This window comes from Arvicola amphibius, chromosome 1 (genome assembly GCF_903992535.2).
Source record: "Arvicola amphibius chromosome 1, mArvAmp1.2, whole genome shotgun sequence".
Lineage (NCBI taxonomy): Eukaryota > Metazoa > Chordata > Mammalia > Rodentia > Cricetidae > Arvicola > Arvicola amphibius.
Genome location: NC_052047.1, coordinates 149,833,212 through 149,852,828, shown reverse-complemented (window position 1 = coordinate 149,852,828; position 19,617 = coordinate 149,833,212). Strand labels below are relative to the sequence as shown.

Below are 19,617 nucleotides of genomic sequence, written 5' to 3'. Positions count from 1 at the left end.
CTGTTTATCAATAAAGGAAGCCAGGACAGGAACTCAAACAGGCCAGGTCTGAAGGCAGTAGCTGATGCAGAGGCCATGGTGGAAGTGCCTCATGGCTCGCTCAGTCTCCTTCCTTCCTCCCTCCCTCCCTCCCTCCTTCCCTCCCTCCCTCCCTCCCTCCCTCCCTCCCTCCCTCCCTCCCTCCCTCCCTCCTTCCTTCCTTCCTTCTTTCCTTCCTTCTTTCCTTCCTTCCTTCCTTCCTTCCACTGGCTGTCCTGGAACTCACTCAGTAGACTAAGCTGGCCTCAAACACACAGGGATCTATCTCTGGCCCTTACTCAGCAACAAGCCTTTCCTTCTCAGTGGCAAGTGACAGAAACCATACCAACCCCCCCCCAAAAAAAAAAAACCGAATTTGTTAGCTAATGTAATGGAAAATGCTTTGGGTATGGCTGGGACCAGGAACACAAGCAATACCATAGATTCATTTTCTTGGTTCTGTTTTCTTTATAGGAGGAGCAGTGGGACAGGCTTTGAATGGTCCAGGCTGACCTTTAACTCCTGATCCTCCTGCTTCCACTTCCTGAGTACTGGGATTATAAGTGTGCCGTCAACACGGGCAGTCCCTCTGGTTTCTCTATGTTGCTCTTATTCTCCGGCAGGCTCTTCCTTGGGGTTGCAAAGCTGGTCACCAGCATCCCTAGTCTTGGCCTTTGGAACCCTCACAGTCCCAGGAAGTTCCCAAGATCCTGTTTACTGTTAAACACCATTTCTGCCCCTGAACTATTGCTATGGCTCAGACTGGCCAAGTACAAGCCTCAAACCCACTTTTAGAGTTTGAGGTGTGGGGTCAATCACCCTGGAGACTGCAGAGTTGGGAGATCTCCAGAGCAAGAGTGACAGGCTATACAAAGAGCCCATCTCTTACCCTAGTTTGCTTTCTGTTGCTGTCATAAAGCAACCTGGGGAGGAAAGGGTTTATTTCAGCTTCCAGGTCACGATCTATAGCTGAGGGAAGTTAGGGAAGGAACTCAAGAAGCCACAGAGGAATACAACCAGCTAGCTTTCCCATGCAGCCCAGTCCCACCTGCTGAGGGATGGTGTCACTCAACCAATAGTCATGACAGTCTTATCTGAGCAATTCCTGAACTAAGTTCCCTCTAGGAATTCTAGGTTGCATCAAGTTAACAAAGTAGCCAGTACGCCCTCTTACCTGCCCCCTTCTAGGCCTCACTCTGTTGTGCACCTCATCTCACGGTCACAGCCTGTGTGAGCCTAGTCCTCTTGGTCTTAATCTCCCCAGGCTTCCTCCTGATCCCCATGGAATGTTCTCTCTTTTCCCTGCTTAGCAAATTCATCCATTAATACCTGCTCACGTGTCCCCCTTTCCTTGAAGTCTTTTTGTTTCTCCACCACTGGCAGCAAATCCATCTTGGTAGTTCTTCAAGATTCTTTTTTTATGATCATTGGTGTTTTACTTGCATGTGTGTCCATGTGAGGGTGCTGGGAATCGAACCCCTGGAACTGGAGTTACAGATAGGTGTGTGTGTGCTGTGTGGGTGCTGGGAATCGAACCCCTGGAACTGGAGTTACAGATAGGTGTGTGTGTCCATGTGAGGGTGCTGGGAATCAAACCCCTGGAACTGGAGTTACAGATAGGTGTGTGGGTGCTGGGAATCAAACCCCTGGAACTGGAGTTTCAGATAGGTGTGTGCTGTGTGGGTGCTGGGAATCGAACCCCTGGAACTGGAGTTACAGATAGGTGTGTGCTGTGTGGGTGCTGGGAATCGAACCCCTGGAACTGGAGTTACAGATAGGTGTGTGTGCTGTGTGGGTGCTGGGAATCGAACCCCTGGAACTGGAGTTACAGATAGGTGTGTGTCCATGTGAGGGTGCTGGGAATCGAACCCCTGGAACTGGAGTTTCAGATAGGTGTGTGTCCATGTGAGGGTGCTGGGAATCGAACCCCTGGAACTGGAGTTTCAGATAGGTGTGTGTGCTGTGTGGGTGCTGGGAATCGAACCCCTGGAACTGGAGTTTCAGATAGGTGTGTGTGCTGTGTGGGTGCTGGGAATCGAACCCAGGTCCTCTGGAAGAGCAGCGGTGCTCTTCTTTTTTTTATTATGTATATAGTTTTTTTGTTTTTTGTTTGTTTTCAAGATAAGCTTTCTCTGTAGCTTTGGTGCCTGTCCCGGAACTAGCTCTTGTAGACCAGGCTGGCCTCAAACTCACAGAAATCCGCCTGCCTCTGCCTTCCGAGTGCTGGGATTAAAGGCGTGCGCCACCACCGCTATATATAGTTTTCTGCCTGCATGTATCCCCTGAAAGCCAGAAGAGGGCACCAGACCCCATTACAGATGGTTGTGAGCCACTGTGTGGTTGCTGGGAATTGAACTCAGGTCCTCTGGAAGATCAGCCAGTACTCTTAAACTTGCTGAGCCATCTCCAGGCCCTGTGGTTCTTTGTAGTGTGTGTGTGTGTTTTCATGGTATACATGTATGTGGAGGTCAGAGGACAGCTTTTGAAATTGGTTGGTTCTTCCACCATCTACCCTGTGTGTTCTAGGTATTGAACTCAGGTTGTGAGACTCGGTGGCAAGCACCTTTATTCCCTGAACTGTATTACAGGGCTCCCTCTTTTGCTCTTTTGATTGCCAGCCATTGACTAAGTCTCCCTGGTGGTGATTCAGAACTTGATGCTGTCCTGGGGACTTTGTGACATCACATCCATGCTGATTTAGAATTGCTGTTCTTTCGTGATGGGTTATTTGTTCCAGAGGTTGGCCTAGCTTGCCCACTGTGTATTCTCTAGTCCAGCAGGTCCTGAGGTAAAGATCACTTGCAGAAATGGCTTTTTGGGCCAGCCATGGTGGTTTATACCTTACCAGCACTCTGGAGGCAGAGCCAAGCAGATCTCTGTGAGTTTGAGGCCAGAGCCTGGTCTACACAGTGAGTTGATGGACACCCAGGGCTATGTAGAGAGACCCTGTTCAAAATACAAACAAACAAGCCAAGTCTTTTTAGTTTGGCATGTTGGCACACACCTGCAATACCTCAGGGACAGAGGAGGGATTGAGAGTTTGGGAACAGCCTGAGATGGAGAAGGCTTTTCATGGTAATGACAAGGGACCTAGGAAGTCCTAGGCATGGGAAATCCTGAAGGCAGGCTCTGCTCATTGTGTAATTTATTTCCTAGTCTAGTGACAGCCATGGGGCCAAAATACTTCTGGGAGGAAGTGCCTGGGCTTGTCCCTACTAGGACAACTGTCACCACTCTGGAAAACCCCATGGCACTGAGCTAGAGGCCAAAACACAAACCTAAAGGAAAGTCCCCCTACCACCCAGTTCCCAAGGGTAGAAGCCACCATCTGGAGGTGACTCTATGGATGACTGCTCATCTGGAACCCCAGCTTTGAATGGCCGAGTTCTCCAAAATGGGGTGAAAAGGGAGGAGGGGAGGGCAGGGCTTGGCAGGAGTCCTGGGCAGGAAGGAAGCACTAACAATCAAGGAAAAAACACAGCCAAGGCTTGGGTTGGGCTCAGGTCGCAGGCACCGCAGGCACTGCTGAGCTGTGACTTCAAGGCTCCCAGGGGTGGACACAGCTCCTTCACCACCCCCAGATACCCTGTGATGACCCAGGAGGGGAGCTCGCACACCTTGTGAGACCTCCATCACCCCCTCCCAGCATCTTCTCTCGATGCCCCCAAGATGATTGCCCCTGTCATCTCCATCATCCCACCTACCACTCAGGATCCTGTATTCCCAAGGGGCAGAGAGCTGGCTGCAGCCCATGGAAAGGAGAGGGACTCCATGTTGTTCTCTTTGTTCTGGTCAGCCTTTCGGAGTGGGGGACTTTCGGCTGTACTCTCCAGGGCCCATCAGGTCAGGGTCCAAGATGAGGGCAATTTCCAGGAAGAAGCGGCCGGGAAGGGAAGGAAGGTCTGAGTCAGTCTCTGTAGTCATCTCCGTGGGGGAGGAAGCTGTAGGGCTGGACCTAGTGGGCCCATCCTAGGTCAGGGAGGCTGTGAGCCAAGAGGAAAACCGAAACCCCTGTTCTAGTGTACCCATCTGTGCCTTCTTGGGACCACAGTGCCCAAGAGCCATCCCAGTGGACACATTCCATGTCCCAACTTGGATGTCCAACTGGAACACAGGGTCCACGCTGGGAGCTGTAGACACTTCTCTGAGTCTGACAGAAGTACAAGCCACCCAGGCTGTCCCCAAAGAATTAGGCTATTCTAGCTCCACTCCTACACACACCTAGGTCTTTACCTAGCCTGAGGAGTTGTGTAAAAAGCCAGTTTAGTAACTGAAATCTTATTTATTTATTTTTCTTTTGTTTTGAGACAGGGTATCATTCTGTAGACCTGGCTGGTCTGGAACTCAATATGTGCCCCAGGTTAGCCTAGAAATCATGGCAATCCTGTCTCAACCTTGTGAGTATTGGAATTATAGGCACATACCACAGAGCCCAACCAGAAATTCCATTCTATAAATGATTTACTATAAGACTCCAAATGGCAATGCCAGGTATGTCTGCACAATCCCACCCACTGGGAGTCTCCTCAGGGACTCTGTGTCTCTAGCCTGTTCATAAATGGAGGAAAAGCTAAGCTGTCCTCATGCAATTGCACAGGGCAGAACCCAGGGTCAGCCCATCCTGAGTGCAGACTGTCTGGGTCATTGTCTTGCTCATGATAACAGCAAGAGCCAAGCAGCCATCCAAGCAACATGGACAGCCAGCGCTGAACGCTTTTCCCATCCAGGGTGACTGAAAACAATTCCCAGAGCACAGGTGGCAGCTTTGGTCTGCTCTGCTGTTCTCTACGTACTCCCTCCAGTCCCGACCCCCCACTCACCCTGCCACAGACACTACCCTAAAAGCCCTGGGCTGCTCGCTGGCAGTGCAGCCCTGTGGAGGAGAGCTTATGACACCCCCAGCCCTCCACTCCTGTTACTTCCAGCTTTGTTGCCAGCTCTGGTCCTGGAGGCTGGAATGTCTGAGAACATCTGGATGCCAGCTGGCATCTGCTGAGGGTCCTTATACTGTTTCATCCCCTGGCAGGAGGCAGAAGAGAGAGTGGGTGGGTGGGGAAAGAGGGAGAGAGAAAGTGGGCTTGCATCCTCCCGCCCATCCGTGCTGGTACTAAGCCTTTTGTAGACTTAGGGCGCTATGATCTTAGCAGCCCCCAGCAGGCCCCACCTCCCAACACTGTAGCTGTGGGGAGTAAATTTCCAACATCTGCCTTTCGGGGGATATACTCGTAATACAGCCTTCACCCGTATGTCAGTGTAGCCCAGGTTCCTTCCAGGACTCTCCACAGTTTTCCTCTAAGCCATCCAGGCTGATCCTGACCTGTCCTGGGACACTGAGCAAGGAGTAGAGCCAGCTGAAGATTAAATCCTGCCAGGTACAGTGGCTCACACCTTCAATGCCAGGACTAGAGAGGCAGAGGCAGGAGGATCTCTTTGAGTTTGAGGCCAGCCTGGTCTACAGAGCGAGTTCCAAGCCAGTCGGGGCTACGTAGTAAGACACTGTCTCAACAAACAAACAAAACAAAACAGAAAAAAATCTAAAACTTCCTTTTTATTCATCTCCCAATGGCTCCCGGAGCCGACGTCAGCCAATGTCAGCCAACGTCAGGCGAGTCACAGCACCTGCAACAAGGCCTTCTGCGTGCCTCAGGGGCCACCTGCACACATCCCCACACAGAAGCAGACATATACACTAATTTAAAGCAACAATACCACACAAATTTCTTACCATGTGGTATAGATCAGAAGTCCTGTGAAGTTAAAGTCAAGATGTCTGGAAGCTCCAGGGAGAGTCTGTCCTTGTCTTCTCCAGCTATTAGGATGCTCAGAGCTGCTAGGTTTGTGGGCTCTTCTTTTCCTCTATGAATAGCACCAGAGTATCTTTTGGGCTGGCCCTTCTTTCATTATAGATAGATTGATTGGCGTGTGTAGCAGTCAGACAAAAACCTGTGGGCATGGGAGCTCTTCTTCCACCATGAGAGTTCCAGAGCTCCAACCCAGGCCATCAGGCTTGGGGATAGAGTGCTTATGTCTAGCTCGTGTGAGGCCCTGGCTTCTGTCCTCAGCGCTGCGTAAACAGGATGGATGGTGCGAGTCTGATCCCAGCGCTCAGAAGGCTGAGGCAGGAGGATCAGAAGCTCAACCATCTCATTATACCCACCCCATGTTTTATTGTTTTTGACAGAGGGTCTCACCATGTAGCCCAGGCTGGCCTCTGCTTCCCCAGCTCTCTAACGCTAGGATGATGGGCATGTGCTGCCAGGCCTAGCTTGTGGCCCTTTAATTTTTTTGTTTTTTCTAATTTTTAAGGGCCCTTGTTATTAAACTTGGCCCACCCAGGTAATTGAGCACAATCTTTATTTCTTTAAAAAATGACATTGAATCTCTGTGAGTTTGAGGCCAACCTGGTCTACAAGAGCTAGTTCCAGGACAGGCTCTAAAAAAGCTGCAGAGAAACCCTGTCTCGAAAAACCAAAAAAAAAAAGAAAAGAAAAAAGAAAAAAATGACATTGATAGCAGAGGCAGGCCAATTTCTGAGTTCAAGGACAGCCTGATCAACATAGTGAGTTCCAGGACATCCAAGGCTATGTAGAGAGACACTGTCTCAAAACAAACAAAAAATGAAAAAAAAACAAATAGATACCCAGCAACAATAATAAATTACATTAAGTCAGGTGTAGTAGCACATGCCTCTAATCCCAGCACTTGGGAGGCAGAGGCAGGTGGATCTCTGTGAGTTTGATACAGGCTTGGTCTAAATAGTGGGTTCCATGCCAGCCAGAGCTACACAGTGAGATTCTGTCTCAAAAAATAAATTACATTGTGTTTTTGTGGAGTTAGGGGCATGCATGTTTGCTGTGGGTGTATGTGGTCAGAGAACATTTAATAGTTCTCTCCTTCTTCCACTATGAAAGCCCCAGAAATCAAACTCAGGTTGTGAGCCTTGATTGCAAACACGCTTAGCTGCTGAAACCTCACTCATAATGACCCTCTTATTTAGTGATTTTTTTGGTTTTTTTGAGACAGGGTTTCTTTGTGGCTTTGGAGCCTGTCCTGGAACTAGCTCTTATAGACCAGGCTGGCCTCGAACTCACAGAGATCCGCCTTGCCTGCCTCTGCCTCCTGAGTGCTGGGATTAAAAGCATGCGCCACCACCGCCTGGCTGACCCTCTTTATTTTTGGACTTGAATTAACGATATGGATGAGAAGAATAACCGTGAAGTCCTGATTCTCCTGCCTCAGCCTTCTGAGCGCTGGGATCACAGACTCGCACCATCCATCCTGTTTACGCAGCGCTGAGGACAGAAGCCAGGCCTCACGTGTTACTTAAGCACTCTGAACTAAAGTGTATGCCTAGCCCAGGATAATCTCTATTTCAAAGTCCCTCGAGCAGGGCATGGTGGTTTCCATCTTTAGTCCCAGCTCTTTGGGAGGTTGAGGAAGGAGGACTGGTTGAGCCCAGGTTTCTGCTTATCACAATCTCCAGGGTACTCAAAATTCCCTTCCCACATAACAAGCAGTCATAGGTTCCAGAGGTTAAAATGAGGAGATCTTGATCTAGGGATGCATGCGTGTGTGAGTGTGAGGGTACGTGAGTGTGTGTATGCATACATGCATGTGTGACTGGTGATTAAACAGGGACTAACATACAGGGAAACACACCGAGCCCCTCAGAGCTGTATTTCCTAACCCAGATTACGGACATCTTTAAGGATGCATGACTCGTAGTCCTTCCCATTCTGCCCTCCCCCCTGGCTTGGCTGACACATTCACTCACCCCAGTATCCTTCCCTCCTGTGCACACATCCCATTTCTTCAGTTGCTGTCTGGAAGCCAAGCATCCTGGCTCCTCTCCTCCCACCTTTCTCTTTTGCCTCACTCCTCTTCGTGCTTAACCACCTGGAAGGGGATTGCCCTGTGCCTTGTACCTTGAATTTCTTGAGTCTCCACCTCTCAGCATCCCTAACCACAAGTAGACACTCAACGAAGTTATTCCACTTACTCACAGAACGGAGCAATGACAAGTTTCCCTCCGTCTATCTCAGCAACCTTAGAACCTGCCCTTCAATAACTGTTTTTTTTTTTTTTTTTGGTTTTTCGAGACAGGGTTTCTCTGCAGCTTTTTTAGAGCCTGTCCTGGAACTAGCTCTTGTAGACCAGGCTGGCCTCGAACTCACAGAGATCCGCCTGCCTCTGCCTCCCGAGTGCTGGGATTAAAGGCGTGCGCTACCACTGCCCGGCAATAACTGTTTCTTATCCTATGTGACTGTATAAATGAACGAATCATTGTACGAGCCCAAACCCACGTCGGAAACCACCTAGCAGGACAGCAAACACAGGCATGCCCAGTCTTTCTCTGTCTTTCTCGGTCTGTCTGTTTCTGTTTTTCTCCGCGCTGCCCCTCCCCGAATCGTTCTCTCTCCCTCCTTCCATCACTCTCTCTCCTAGGTTAGGCAAACTCTTCAAAGCGCTCCTAAATTTGGAAGGCGCCTGCAAAGCCCGATTCATTCCGGTAGAGTCACACTCGTGCGGACGTCTCCCGGGTCACAATCCTTCCGGCAAGGAAACCTATCCAAGGACGCTCAGAGATTTCTCAAGAATTCGCTCTTCCGGCCTTTGCTGGCCCAGTGCTTCTAGCCTAAAGTTTTGACTCCAACATGCACAGCTGGCGTCCTGGTAGCCACCACTGCTACTCCTCGGTGAATGCCCGGAGCTACTGGAAGCTAAAGCTCTGGAATCTTGCTGCGAAGTCTGCAGAACAGAGAACTTGGGTGGTGCCGCGGTGGGCGGGGATGTGTGGGAGGGGGCTGGAAAAGAGCGGCTCGGGATTGGCTTCTAGCGCTGGGGGCGGGGCTTCGGGTCTGAGGTCCGCACAGTAAGTTCCCAGGCCCTCCCTGGTGCTCTATCCCGGCCGCGCAGCTCTGCGGCTTTGCCCGCGCGCCTCAAGGTGAGTCTGGACTGAGGTTTCTCAGGCCTCTGGTGGCTTCTTGGAGAGTCCATCCAGGGTGGTGCTCGCTTCTGTTCCAGGTCAGGGCCCTTACCAGGCGCCTGGGTCCCCGCCCCCTACCCATGACCTCCCACAGCGCTCAGGGCGCTGCGCTGTCAGTCTTGCAGCTCCTGTCTTTACGCAGTGTTCTATGCTGAAGCCCCGAGACCAGGGAGCATCCTTCCTCGGCCCGTGTCCCTGCCTGGGCTGGAGGCCGTATTTTTAGCGGCTGGTGAGGTGTCCTCCTATCTTTAGCTGCAATGTTACTGAAACGGATCTGGGCTGCGCCAGGCAGCGCTTGGCTGGGGAGCTGGAGGGGTCGGCGCGGGAACGCGAGCCAGGGTTGAGCAGCCGGACTCGCTGGAGGGCGGGGGCCTGCACGTCCGAAACCTGGCGGCGCGCCAAACAGACACTGGGACCTCGCCCAGGCCGGGAAGCTCAGGCAAGGCCCCTCCCAGAGCTCGGGAATCGGGACAAGGTCCCCCAGTCTTCGCACTTCCACCCTCACCGTGGCCTGATTGTGCGACCCAGAGAAAAAGCCCTATGGGTGATACACCTCGGGTAGTGGAGCGCGCAGCTCCGCGGTGGGCGTCAGCCTGGAGCCGGTGAGCTCAGTGGGACCCTAGAATGCTGGACGATAGCGGGGGTGCGCGCGCCACCTAGCGACCACGAGTCCTGTCGCTTCTCTGTGCTGGGACCCAGGGAGACCACTGCGGGAGAACCGGCTTCTGAGGTGGCCCTGTCAGGGCTGGCAAAAGGAAACCCACGCCTGGGGGCTGAGTAGGGTTCGGTTTTTGTTCTTGTTGCAACCCAGGAGAGCCGAAGGGTTTGAGAAAGGACCTGCAGATATTTGCTGAATGTCCTTTGATAGTGACAGTGGACTCCTCTATTTATGCAGAGCCTCTTGTTTACAGTATAGCAAAGGGTCAGCCCATTTTAAAGATGGGGAAGGTGAGTCCAGTCCCGGAAAGGAAAAGTGCGTTGCCCAAGGTCACAGAGTTCCAGGTGGAATTAGATTCCAAACTATTCCTTTTGGCCTGGCAAGATGTCTCAGCGGAAGTAGCTTGCTGAGCAAGCTTGAGGATGAGTTACATCTGCGAAACATGTGAAGATGGAAGGAGAGAACCTGACTCCACAAAGTTGCCCTCTGACCTCCACACACACGCACGCCACAGTACATATGAGCTTGTGTGTGAACTTGCATGCACATACACACACATATGTCGTGCGTATATTCACAATAGCAATAAATGCAACTTTTTAATTTGTTTGCTTGTCTTTTAGAGGCAGTATTTTAGTTCTTAGGGGCAGGCAGATTTCTAAGTTCGACTGGCCTGGTCTACAGAGTGAGTACCCAGACAGTCAGGACAACTGGTTCTATAGAAAAATCCTGTCTGAAAAACAAGAAAACAACCAACCAAACAAAAACCTTTTACTGCATTTAAGAGTAGGGGCAAAAATCACGCCTGGAGCTGGGCATGCTAGCACACTTTTTTTTCCTTTTTTTTTTTTTTTGGATGTTTGAGGGGGTCTCCCTTTGTAAACTCTGGCTGTCCTGGAACTCACTATGCAAACTAAGTTGGCCTCGAACTCACAGAGATCTGCCTGCCTTTGCCTCCCAAGTGCTAGGATTAGACATTCATCACCATGCCCAGCTGGGTGGCACACTTTTAATCCCGGCACTTGGGAAGCAGAAGCAGATCTCTGCGAGTTTGAGGCCAGCCTAGTCTACAGAATGTGACAAAAAGAGAAAAAAAATCATTAGTTCTGAAGTGTGTATGGAGGGAGGAGAATTTCCGGGAACATCCAGAGTGAGCAGGGCTAAATATTCTCCATGACCAGAGGGGATCTGTCTCCAGGAAGTTATTTCCTCTGAGGGAGGCCCAGGGTTGCTGTCCAGGGCAACCCACAGAGATGGGATGGCTCCCATCTGCTCCTCCGGTTGTTGGAGGAGGCTCCTCCTGGCAGCCTTCCTCCAATCAGAGTTCCTTCCAGCTCTGAACACTGGCAAGTCCGGGAAGTGGCAGCCAAGGGATATAACTACATAGAGGAAGCCTGCAGACCTGATAGTTCCTCTCCTGTTCCCCATCCATATAACCACGGGGCCAGTTCACTGCCTTGAAGCCACATGGCCAGCCTTGGTACCAGTGCCTTTCCTTGCTAGTTGGATGAGGCTCCACTCCGGTGGCTATCTGGGACAGTAGTGGTACCCACCACACTGTGGCTTTAATGTGTGAGGAACCCCATGGCAGGCTGGAGCCTCCAGTCCTATGGTTGTTAGATCTTCTAGTCAGGATTGCTGGTGGTTATTCCCAGCTTTCTCCTGGGTGGCTGATGCTGGCCCCACCCTTCCCTTTAGCCTCTGTTCTCCTCACATCTGGATTTGGGTGGGTACATCTGGCTCAGAGTGAGACAGCTGTCAGGGACGCCCAGTTTGCTGTGGAAACACCCAAGCTGTCTTGGAGCTCTAGTGTGATGGAGTGAGGGTGGGGGATGGACCTGGCCCAAGCTCTAGGCAGATCTCACCAATCGGCCCAGCTCTCCCTCAGTGGAAAGGAAGCAGTAGTTACCCCATTGCTACACAGCAGCAAACTGGACAGATGTGTTCACAGGGTAAACCAGTGACGGAATTCCAAGACCTAGGGTGCGTCCTTTTCCGACAGCTCTTCTAGAATTAGCTGGAGTCTACCATGAAATTCATTCCCTTGTCTCCTGTTGGCTGCAGGTGCTCAGAGGCCAGCGGTCGGGGTGGGGTTTCCTGAGCCAGGGCCTGTGCTGAGATGGGGGCGTTAGGACTCTGCCCTGCCTGCATCCTGCTGCCTTCTTCCTGCACTTCCTGATCACCACAGCCTACCCAGGATGGAGACTGAAGCAGAGGAAACAGTGGGTGCCACCTTTGCTCAGGTGTGGGCTGGCCTAGAGGAGGCTTAGTGGAAGAAGACAGGCTTCTCTGGCTTTAATCCTGGCCCTGCTGCTGGCTGCAGTGTGAGCTTGGACATGTTGGCTCCAGGGGGGTCACACAAAGATGGGGACAGACCACCAAGTCTAATAAACCAACCAGAAGCAAACTTAAAACAGTAAAAAAATAAAAACACTGCAGGGCACAGAAGCTTATCAGCTAGCTGAGACCACAGTCAGAGATGGTGCTTGTTTGTTAGGCTGTGGCCAAAGGCTAGTTTCTGAACCCACCTTTTATAGTTAGGGCACCAAGCATTAGGTCTGAACAAAGGACTTTTACAATCTTTCCCCTACCTGTGGGTCAGTCAACGTAGACCCTAGGGAGGGGAGTGAGTTCTATCATGAAATATGTTTCAGAGTAGATTGCAGCGAAAGTCAATAATTACAAGAAAACAGGTGTCTTTAGCAATTAGTCAGAAAAGGGACTGCTAGAAATACCAGAAGGTTAATAAATTAGAATTAATTGGTTCTTAGGGGACTGGAGAGATGGCTCAGAGGTTAAGAGCACTGATTTTCTTCCAGAGGTCCTGAGTTCAATTCCCAGCAACCACATGGTGGCTCACAACCTTCATGTAATGAGATCTGGTGCCCTCTTCTGGCCTGCAGGCATCCATGCAGTCAGAACACTGTATACATAATAAATAAATAAATCTTAAAAAAATTAATTGGTTCTTAGACAAGGAACTTAAAAGATAGCAGAAACCTTTTCACACTATCTCAAGATAAAGCTCAGATATAGACTGCCATACTTTACATCCTCCCTGTCAGAGCTCATTAATTAGACGGTGTTTGCACTGTCCTCTGTCTCCTCTGGTACCTCCAGGAAGTGTATCCTGGAGCCCCATGCCTCCCCTTTGATGGCGCCAGTTTCCCATAACGGAGACAGTGCCTAACCCAGAGGTCACGTATCTCTGTCTCCTAGAGGTTAACTCAGTTCATATCTGTCGTTCATCAAGGATGGCCAGGACACTGCTCTCAGAAGCTCCACCTTGTAAACAGAACAGCCAGCTGTAAACTGAAATGACCTAGGCTGATGGAGGCTTCTTAAGCGTCTGAGAAGATAGCTCACTGTGAAGGATTGATCCTCGATCTGCTGAGAAAACTGTTGACAGTCTGTTCTCATCCTCCTAGACTTATTTTATTTATTTATTTATTATTTATTATGTATACAATATTCTGTTTGTCTGTATGCCTGCAGGCCAGAAGAGGGCACCAATCCCCCATTACAGGTGGCTGTGAGCCACCATGTGGTTGCTGGGAATTGAACTCAGGACCTTTGGAAGAGCAGGCAGTGCTCTTAACCTCTGAGCCATCTCTCCAGGCCCTCTCCTAGACTTATAACTTTATATTTGTTTCTACATTTTTATTTTTGGAATCCTCATTTTTATTTTCTTATTCTTGGACTCTTCAGACAACTTTCTTTGCCTTTTGCACTGGATTCTGAATGTGGAGTCAAATGAGTCAGGCTCTCCAGACAGCAACCCCACCAAGGGACTGGAGGGCACACAGTGAACCGGTACCCTTGCTTTGCTTCCGCTTCCTGCCTTGTTAAACCAGTGTAGTGCCTGCACAGGGTGCTTTTTCCTATCTTAAAGATTGTTCTGTTTCCCTGGCTGGAGAAACAACCCAGGCTTAGTGAGAAACTGATGGTTGAGTACAGCTCTGTTTCTTGGGGTTTTATTATTTGTGTTGTGTTTTTAGACAGCACCTCAAAAAAAGAAAAACTGCATTTATATAAAACTGAAAAAGTGCTCACTGTAACAGCACACACTAAATCAGAACAACACAGAGATGGTTAGTGCCCTCTGTGCAAGGATGGTGTTTTTGCTTTTAGAGACAGGGTTTTTCTGTGCAGCCCAGGCCATCCTGAAATTCTCTTGTAGACCAGCTGGCCTCAGAGATCTGCCTGCCTCTGCCTCCCGAGTGCTGGGATTTAAAGGCGTGTGCTACCACCGCTCAGCTTTTTTTTTAAAGAGTTTTTATGTATATAAGTATTTTACCTATACGTGTTTGTGTGTTCATTAATGCATGATATTTTTTTAAGAATCTGGGCATGATGCCACTTACCTTCAGTCCCAACACTCAGAAGACAAATACAGACAAATCTCTCTGAGTTCCAGGCCAGACAAGGTGAGACTCAGTCCCCCAAAAAATGTCTAAACAAAAGAGGAAAAGTCAGCCTGAAATTATAACATCACTGGCATTTAGGCCAATACCCCTTCACACACATGTAGATTGTCCATGTGTACTTTAGTATGCCAATGGGCAGAGTTATAGGTCATCTGCTGGGGACACTTCTCCCTCCGAAGCAGGGACCACTCTTCTGACCAGTATGACGGCCTGATTCTTTCTCATTTCTCATGTTAAGATAGGATGCTAAACAGGCTGGCATATATGGAGTGTGGATGGCAGGGGCATTAATAGTCCATGCTTTTTTTTCTTTTTTTTTTCCTCTATAGTCCATGCTTTTAATAAATGGCACCGTCTAATGCTAGAGAGATGGCTTGGTGATTAAACCCTTGTTGCTTTTGCAGAGGTTGGGTTCCCAGCGCCCACAGGGCAGCCCACCAACTCTAACTGCAGTTCGAGGCATCTGATGTTCCCTTTTACCTCTACAGACACCAGCCATGCCCGTGTGCACTCACGTACTCACAGCCAACACTCACATACATAAACAAACCTGAAGAAACTTAGCGGTGTCCTTTTGAATGTTTCCACATTTTGCTTGTCTCTCTCTGTAGTAACTTGCTTTCTGCAAGCATCCAGCTGTGTCTGATACTTCTCATTTGTTTCAGTCTGTTTCTCCTGCTAGGCATGCAGTCTGCCAGGAGCTACGTGGCAGCCCCGAGTTCTAATGTTCAAATGGGGATCACAGGAGGGTTGTGATAACATGTTTGCAAAGCTCTCAGAAGAATACCAACTCCAAAAAGTATTATATGCCCTGCCTTATCTCTCAGTGCTGGGGCTGGGAGGAAGGTCAGACAGGAGCTCCAGACTCGACCTCTGCTTCTGACCTGAGGGGAGGAGGAAAGGGAAACCTCCAAGTAGGAAGTGATGGATTATGAGGCATTGGCCATTCAGCTGCTGGCTGGATGCCTGTGTTCCCGGCACTGAACCAGGCCTGGGTGGGAGAGGCGGTTTCCAAACTCTCCATCCTCCGATGAGCAGGGAGTTGAGACCAACGGTGAGGATCACATACAATGGGGCACTTCTCGTGTGGCGGAACATAGCTGATGGAGGTCAGGGATAAGCGTGAATACCAGGCAGGAGCAGTGAGTAGAGCCAGAGACCAGGGCTGGAGTTTGTAGGTGTCTAAGAACCTAGCCTCAAGATTCAGGGTCTCCATCCTCCTCAGGAGATGTGGGAGGGCTGCTGTAGTGTACACTTTAAATCCCAGCACTCGGAAGGCAAAGGTGGGTGGATCTCTCTCAGTTCCAGATCAACTTAGTTTACATAGTGAGTGCTAGATCAACTAGGGCTACATAGTGAACGCTGCACAAAAACAAAAAAGATGTGTGGCCCACGTCTTTAATCCCCGCTCTCAGGAGGCAGAAATAGTTGAATCTTTGAGTTTGAGGCCATTCTGGTCTGCAGAGAGGGTTCCAGGACAGTCAACACTACACAGAAGATCCTGTCTCGAAAAACCAAAATAAATAAATAAACAAAAGACCCTCATTACATAGCCCAGTCTGACGTCAAAGTCTCAGAGATCTACTTTACTTGTCTCTGCCTTCCTTGTTAGGATTAAGGTGTGATCCACCAAGCCCCATGTGTTGACTTTTTAAAGTTTGTTTTATTATTGTTGTGTGTTTATGAGTGTGGACACATGCCACAGCTGCTTGAAGAGGTCAGAGAACAATTTTCAGGACTCCATTCTCTCCAGCTGTGGGTTCTGCAGACCAAACACAGGTCGACGGCTTGTATGGCGAGTGCCTTCAGCCATCTCGTCTGCCCTTTCCCCTTTATTTTTTCTCCATTTTTTGTTTTGTGTTTGTGTGTGTGTGTGTGTGTGTTTCTTTGTTTTTAAAGACAGAGTTTCTCTGTGTAGTCCTGGTTGCCCTGGAACTCACTCTGTAGACTAGACTGGCCTCAAACTCACAGAGAGCTGCTTACCTCTGCGTCCTGAGTTCTGGGATTAAAAGCATGTGACACCACCACCCAGCTGTTTTTCTCCATTTTTTGAGATGGGGGCCTTATGAATCTGAGGCTGATTTCACAGCCAGAAATTGGTATGTAGCCAAGGATAACCTTGAACTTTTTGTCTCAAGTGTTGAGGGCACTGGCTATACCGCCATGCATGTATTTATGGGGTTCTGGGAACAGAACTAGGGCTTAAAACATGCTAGGCAGTCACTGTAACTGAGCTACATCCCCAACTCTTTTTTGTTGTGTTTTGTTTTGTCGCAGGTTCTCACGTAGCCTAGGCTGGCCTTGAACTCCTGATCTTCCATCTGTGTCTCCTGAGTGTTTGGAATTATTGGCATGCCCCTCACCTCAACAGTTGCTTTGTGTGTTGTCCTCCTGCCCCTGATTTATGTGCTCTTTCATTTCAGCTTCTCAACCTTGGACTAAGGAAAGAATCTTAGAACAAGAACAAACCACATCGCTGCTGCTGAGACCTCACCTTTCTGCCTGCAGCTATCCAGAAGGACTTCCAGCCGTTCGAGAATCAAGTGGGATAGTCACACACCCTGTCTTCATTGTCCTTTAACCTAACTTCTAATTCCCTGAGCCAACTTTGATCACATTTACCCTCTAATCTTGAGTGTTTGCAAGTGTGGACTTCTGAACACCACCCTCTGGAGCCAGTGTTTTGGGCTGAGGGTGTTGAGAGGGTACTGAGGACTGAGCAGCCAGGGCTGTGTGCTGAAGTCACCATGTCCACCAAGGTCCCCATTTATCTGAAACGTGGCAGCCGCAAAGGCAAGAAGGAAAAGCTTCGGGACCTGCTGTCCTCAGACATGATTAGCCCACCACTTGGGGACTTCCGTCATACTATTCACATTGGCAGTGGTGGGGGTGATGATATGTTTGGGGACATCTCCTTCCTGCAGGGCAAGTTCCACCTCCTTCCAGGAACAGCAGTGGAGGAGGCCGAGGAGGATGGCAGCTTCGACCTTCCCTTCCCGTTCACTCGCACGGCCACGGTGTGTGGGCGGCAGCTCCCTGACGGACTGTCACCTCTGCTCAAAAATGCCATCTCCCTCCCTGTCATCGGTGGTCCCCAGGCTCTCACCCTGCCCACAGCCCAGGCTCCACCTAAGCCTCCTCGCCTGCACCTGGAGTCCCCACAGTCTTCTCCAAAGTCCTGCCCGCAGGAGGCAGGAAATGTGGACATCTGGAGGATCCCGGAGGCCAGCTCCCCACACAACGGCATGAGCCCAGAGCCAGAGGCTGAAGAGCCTTTCCTGTCCCATGCCAGCTCCCTGCTGTCTCTGCATGTGGACCTGGGGCCATCTATCCTGGATGACGTCCTCCAGATCATGGATCAGGACCTGGGCCACATGCAGATCCCCACATAGGACCCTTGCTGACCAGACAGGTCACCGAGGCTGTGGTGACGCCTAGAGACATCTATGGACGTGGCCCTGACCTAGGAGTCAGCGTCCCAGATCCCGCCCATGGGTGCTGGTCAGTGACTGTGTTTTGAGCCTTTTCTTTCCTTCCCTCCTCCCAATGGACAGAGGACACCTTTGCTTCTAACAACATCCGCAGGGGGCCGTGTCAGATTTGCCCCAGACATTCCTGAGCCTCTTAAGTCATCTGGAGCCCCACTTCCAATAGTCCCCTTTCCCTCGCTGAAATGGACTTGATCCCTTTTCCACTCCCCTCCACCTCAGCATCATCGGATGCCCACCCATCTGTCTGTGTGCCATGGTCTGGGAGCATGTTGTCCGTAACCAGACATGGTGTGCCTTGTGTCCTGTCCCTTCCCTTCTCCACATGACCAGGGGATTCTGGTTGCAATAAAACATGCTGCTGGTGGCTGAGCATCCTGTCCCCTTCTCCCAGCTTTCCTTCCAGAGGTGGGCCAGTCTCCATAAACAAGAAGCCCACATGAGAAAAGTCCCACCCCAGAAGATTCCATAGAGCCTGGGCCTCCCTTCAGAGGGTTGTGCTTAAGTCTGCGGCTGCAGTGAAACCAAACAAGAATAGTCAGCATTGCTACTTTGTTGCTGTGACAAAATGCCTGATGAAAACAGCTTCAGGGAAGGGTTATGTTGGCTCACAGTTCCCAGGTACAGTACTGTCCATCAGGAAGAGGAAACCACGAGAGCAGGAGCTTGAGGCAGCTGGCCAGCTGTGTCCATAGTCAGGAAGAGAAACGCAGTGAATGAGGGTGCTTTGATCACTTTCTCTTTTATTCAGTCTGGGACCCCAGCCCATTGGATGGTGCCATCCACATTTAGGGGACCCCAGCCCATTGGGTGGTGCTGCCCACATTTAGGGGACCCCAGCCCATTGGGTGGTGCTGCCCACATTTAGGGGACCCCAGCCCACTGGGTGGTGCCACCCACATTTAGGGGACCCCAGCCCATTGGGTGGTGCTGCACACATTTAGGGGACCCCAGCCCTTTGGGAGGTGCTGTGCACATTTAGGGGACCCCAGCCCATTGGGAGGTGCCGCCCACATTTAGGGGTCAGTTTTTTTCACTGTCATTAACTAAATCTAAATCTCTTTCACAGACAGCTCCATGTTTCCATGATGAGTCTGACCTTATTAAGCTGACCACCAGGATTAACTACCACACAAACCAAGTATCAATGGTGGATATTGGACATTGATTTAGGTGTTTGGCAGGGATTGGAAGGGCTGGAGAGATAGCTCAGTAGATAAGAATGCTGCTTGTGCCAGGCAGTGGTGGCGCACAGTGCCTTTAATCCCAGCACTTGGGAGGCAGAGGCAGGTGGATGGATCTTTGTGAGTTGGAGGCCAGCCTGGTGTACAGGGCAAGTTTCAGGAAGGCTCCAAAGCTAGAGAAAAAAAAACAAAGGAAGGAAGGAAGGAAAGAAGGAAGGAAGGAAGGAAGGAAGGAAGGAAGGAAGGAAATGCTGGCTGTTTTTGTTGTTGTTGTTTTGTTTTTCAAGACAGGGTTTCTCGGTAGCTTGGAGCCTGTATGTCCTGGAACTAGTTCTTGTAGACCAGGCTGGTCTCAGACTCACAGAGATCCGCCTGCCTCTGTCTCCCGAGTGCTGGGATTAAAGGCGTGCACCACCACCACCCGGCTAATGCTGGCTGTTCTTACAGAGGACCTGGGTTCATTTTATGTGGTGCTGTGGATTGAACCCAGGACTTCTTGCATGCTAGCTTAGCACTCTACCATCTGAGCTACATCTTTGCCCTTCAGTTAATGCCATAACATAGTTTTTATATTGCAAAAGATTGAGATGAACCATTAAGAGAATGGACACAGAATGGACAGAAATTCTGTACTTGAGAGTGGGTGTGATAATTAGACTTCACGTTTCTAACAAAAAGAGAGATGCAATATGCAATCAACCTTGAGCATCGTGGGTTCTATAATTATGAATTTGGCAACCATGGGTACAATATAGTTTTAAAAAATTACAGGCCGAGCTGTGGTGGCACACGCCTTTAATCCCAGCACTCAGGAGGCAGAGGCGGGCGGATCTCTGTGATTTTGAGGCCAGCTTGG

General features: G+C 50.1%; 1 protein-coding gene across 2 annotated transcripts; it reads left to right on the top strand.

The window, feature by feature from the left end:
- The first annotated feature begins 8,876 nt into the window (after window positions 1–8,876).
- On the top strand, window positions 8,877–17,949 carry Cdc42ep2 (CDC42 effector protein 2). 2 transcript variants are annotated; one of them, XM_038334752.2, is made up of 2 exons: window positions 8,877–8,962; window positions 16,513–17,949. In XM_038334752.2, the coding sequence occupies exon 2, from the start codon at window positions 16,837–16,839 to the stop codon at window positions 17,479–17,481; it is 645 nt and encodes a 214-aa protein (XP_038190680.1). In that variant the 5' UTR covers window positions 8,877–8,962; window positions 16,513–16,836; the 3' UTR covers window positions 17,482–17,949. The 2 variants fall into 2 exon arrangements, with proteins under 2 accessions (XP_038190680.1, XP_038190690.1); XM_038334762.2 differs by lacking the exon at window positions 8,877–8,962 and adding an exon at window positions 11,753–11,884.
- The last annotated feature ends 1,668 nt before the right edge of the window (window positions 17,950–19,617 follow it).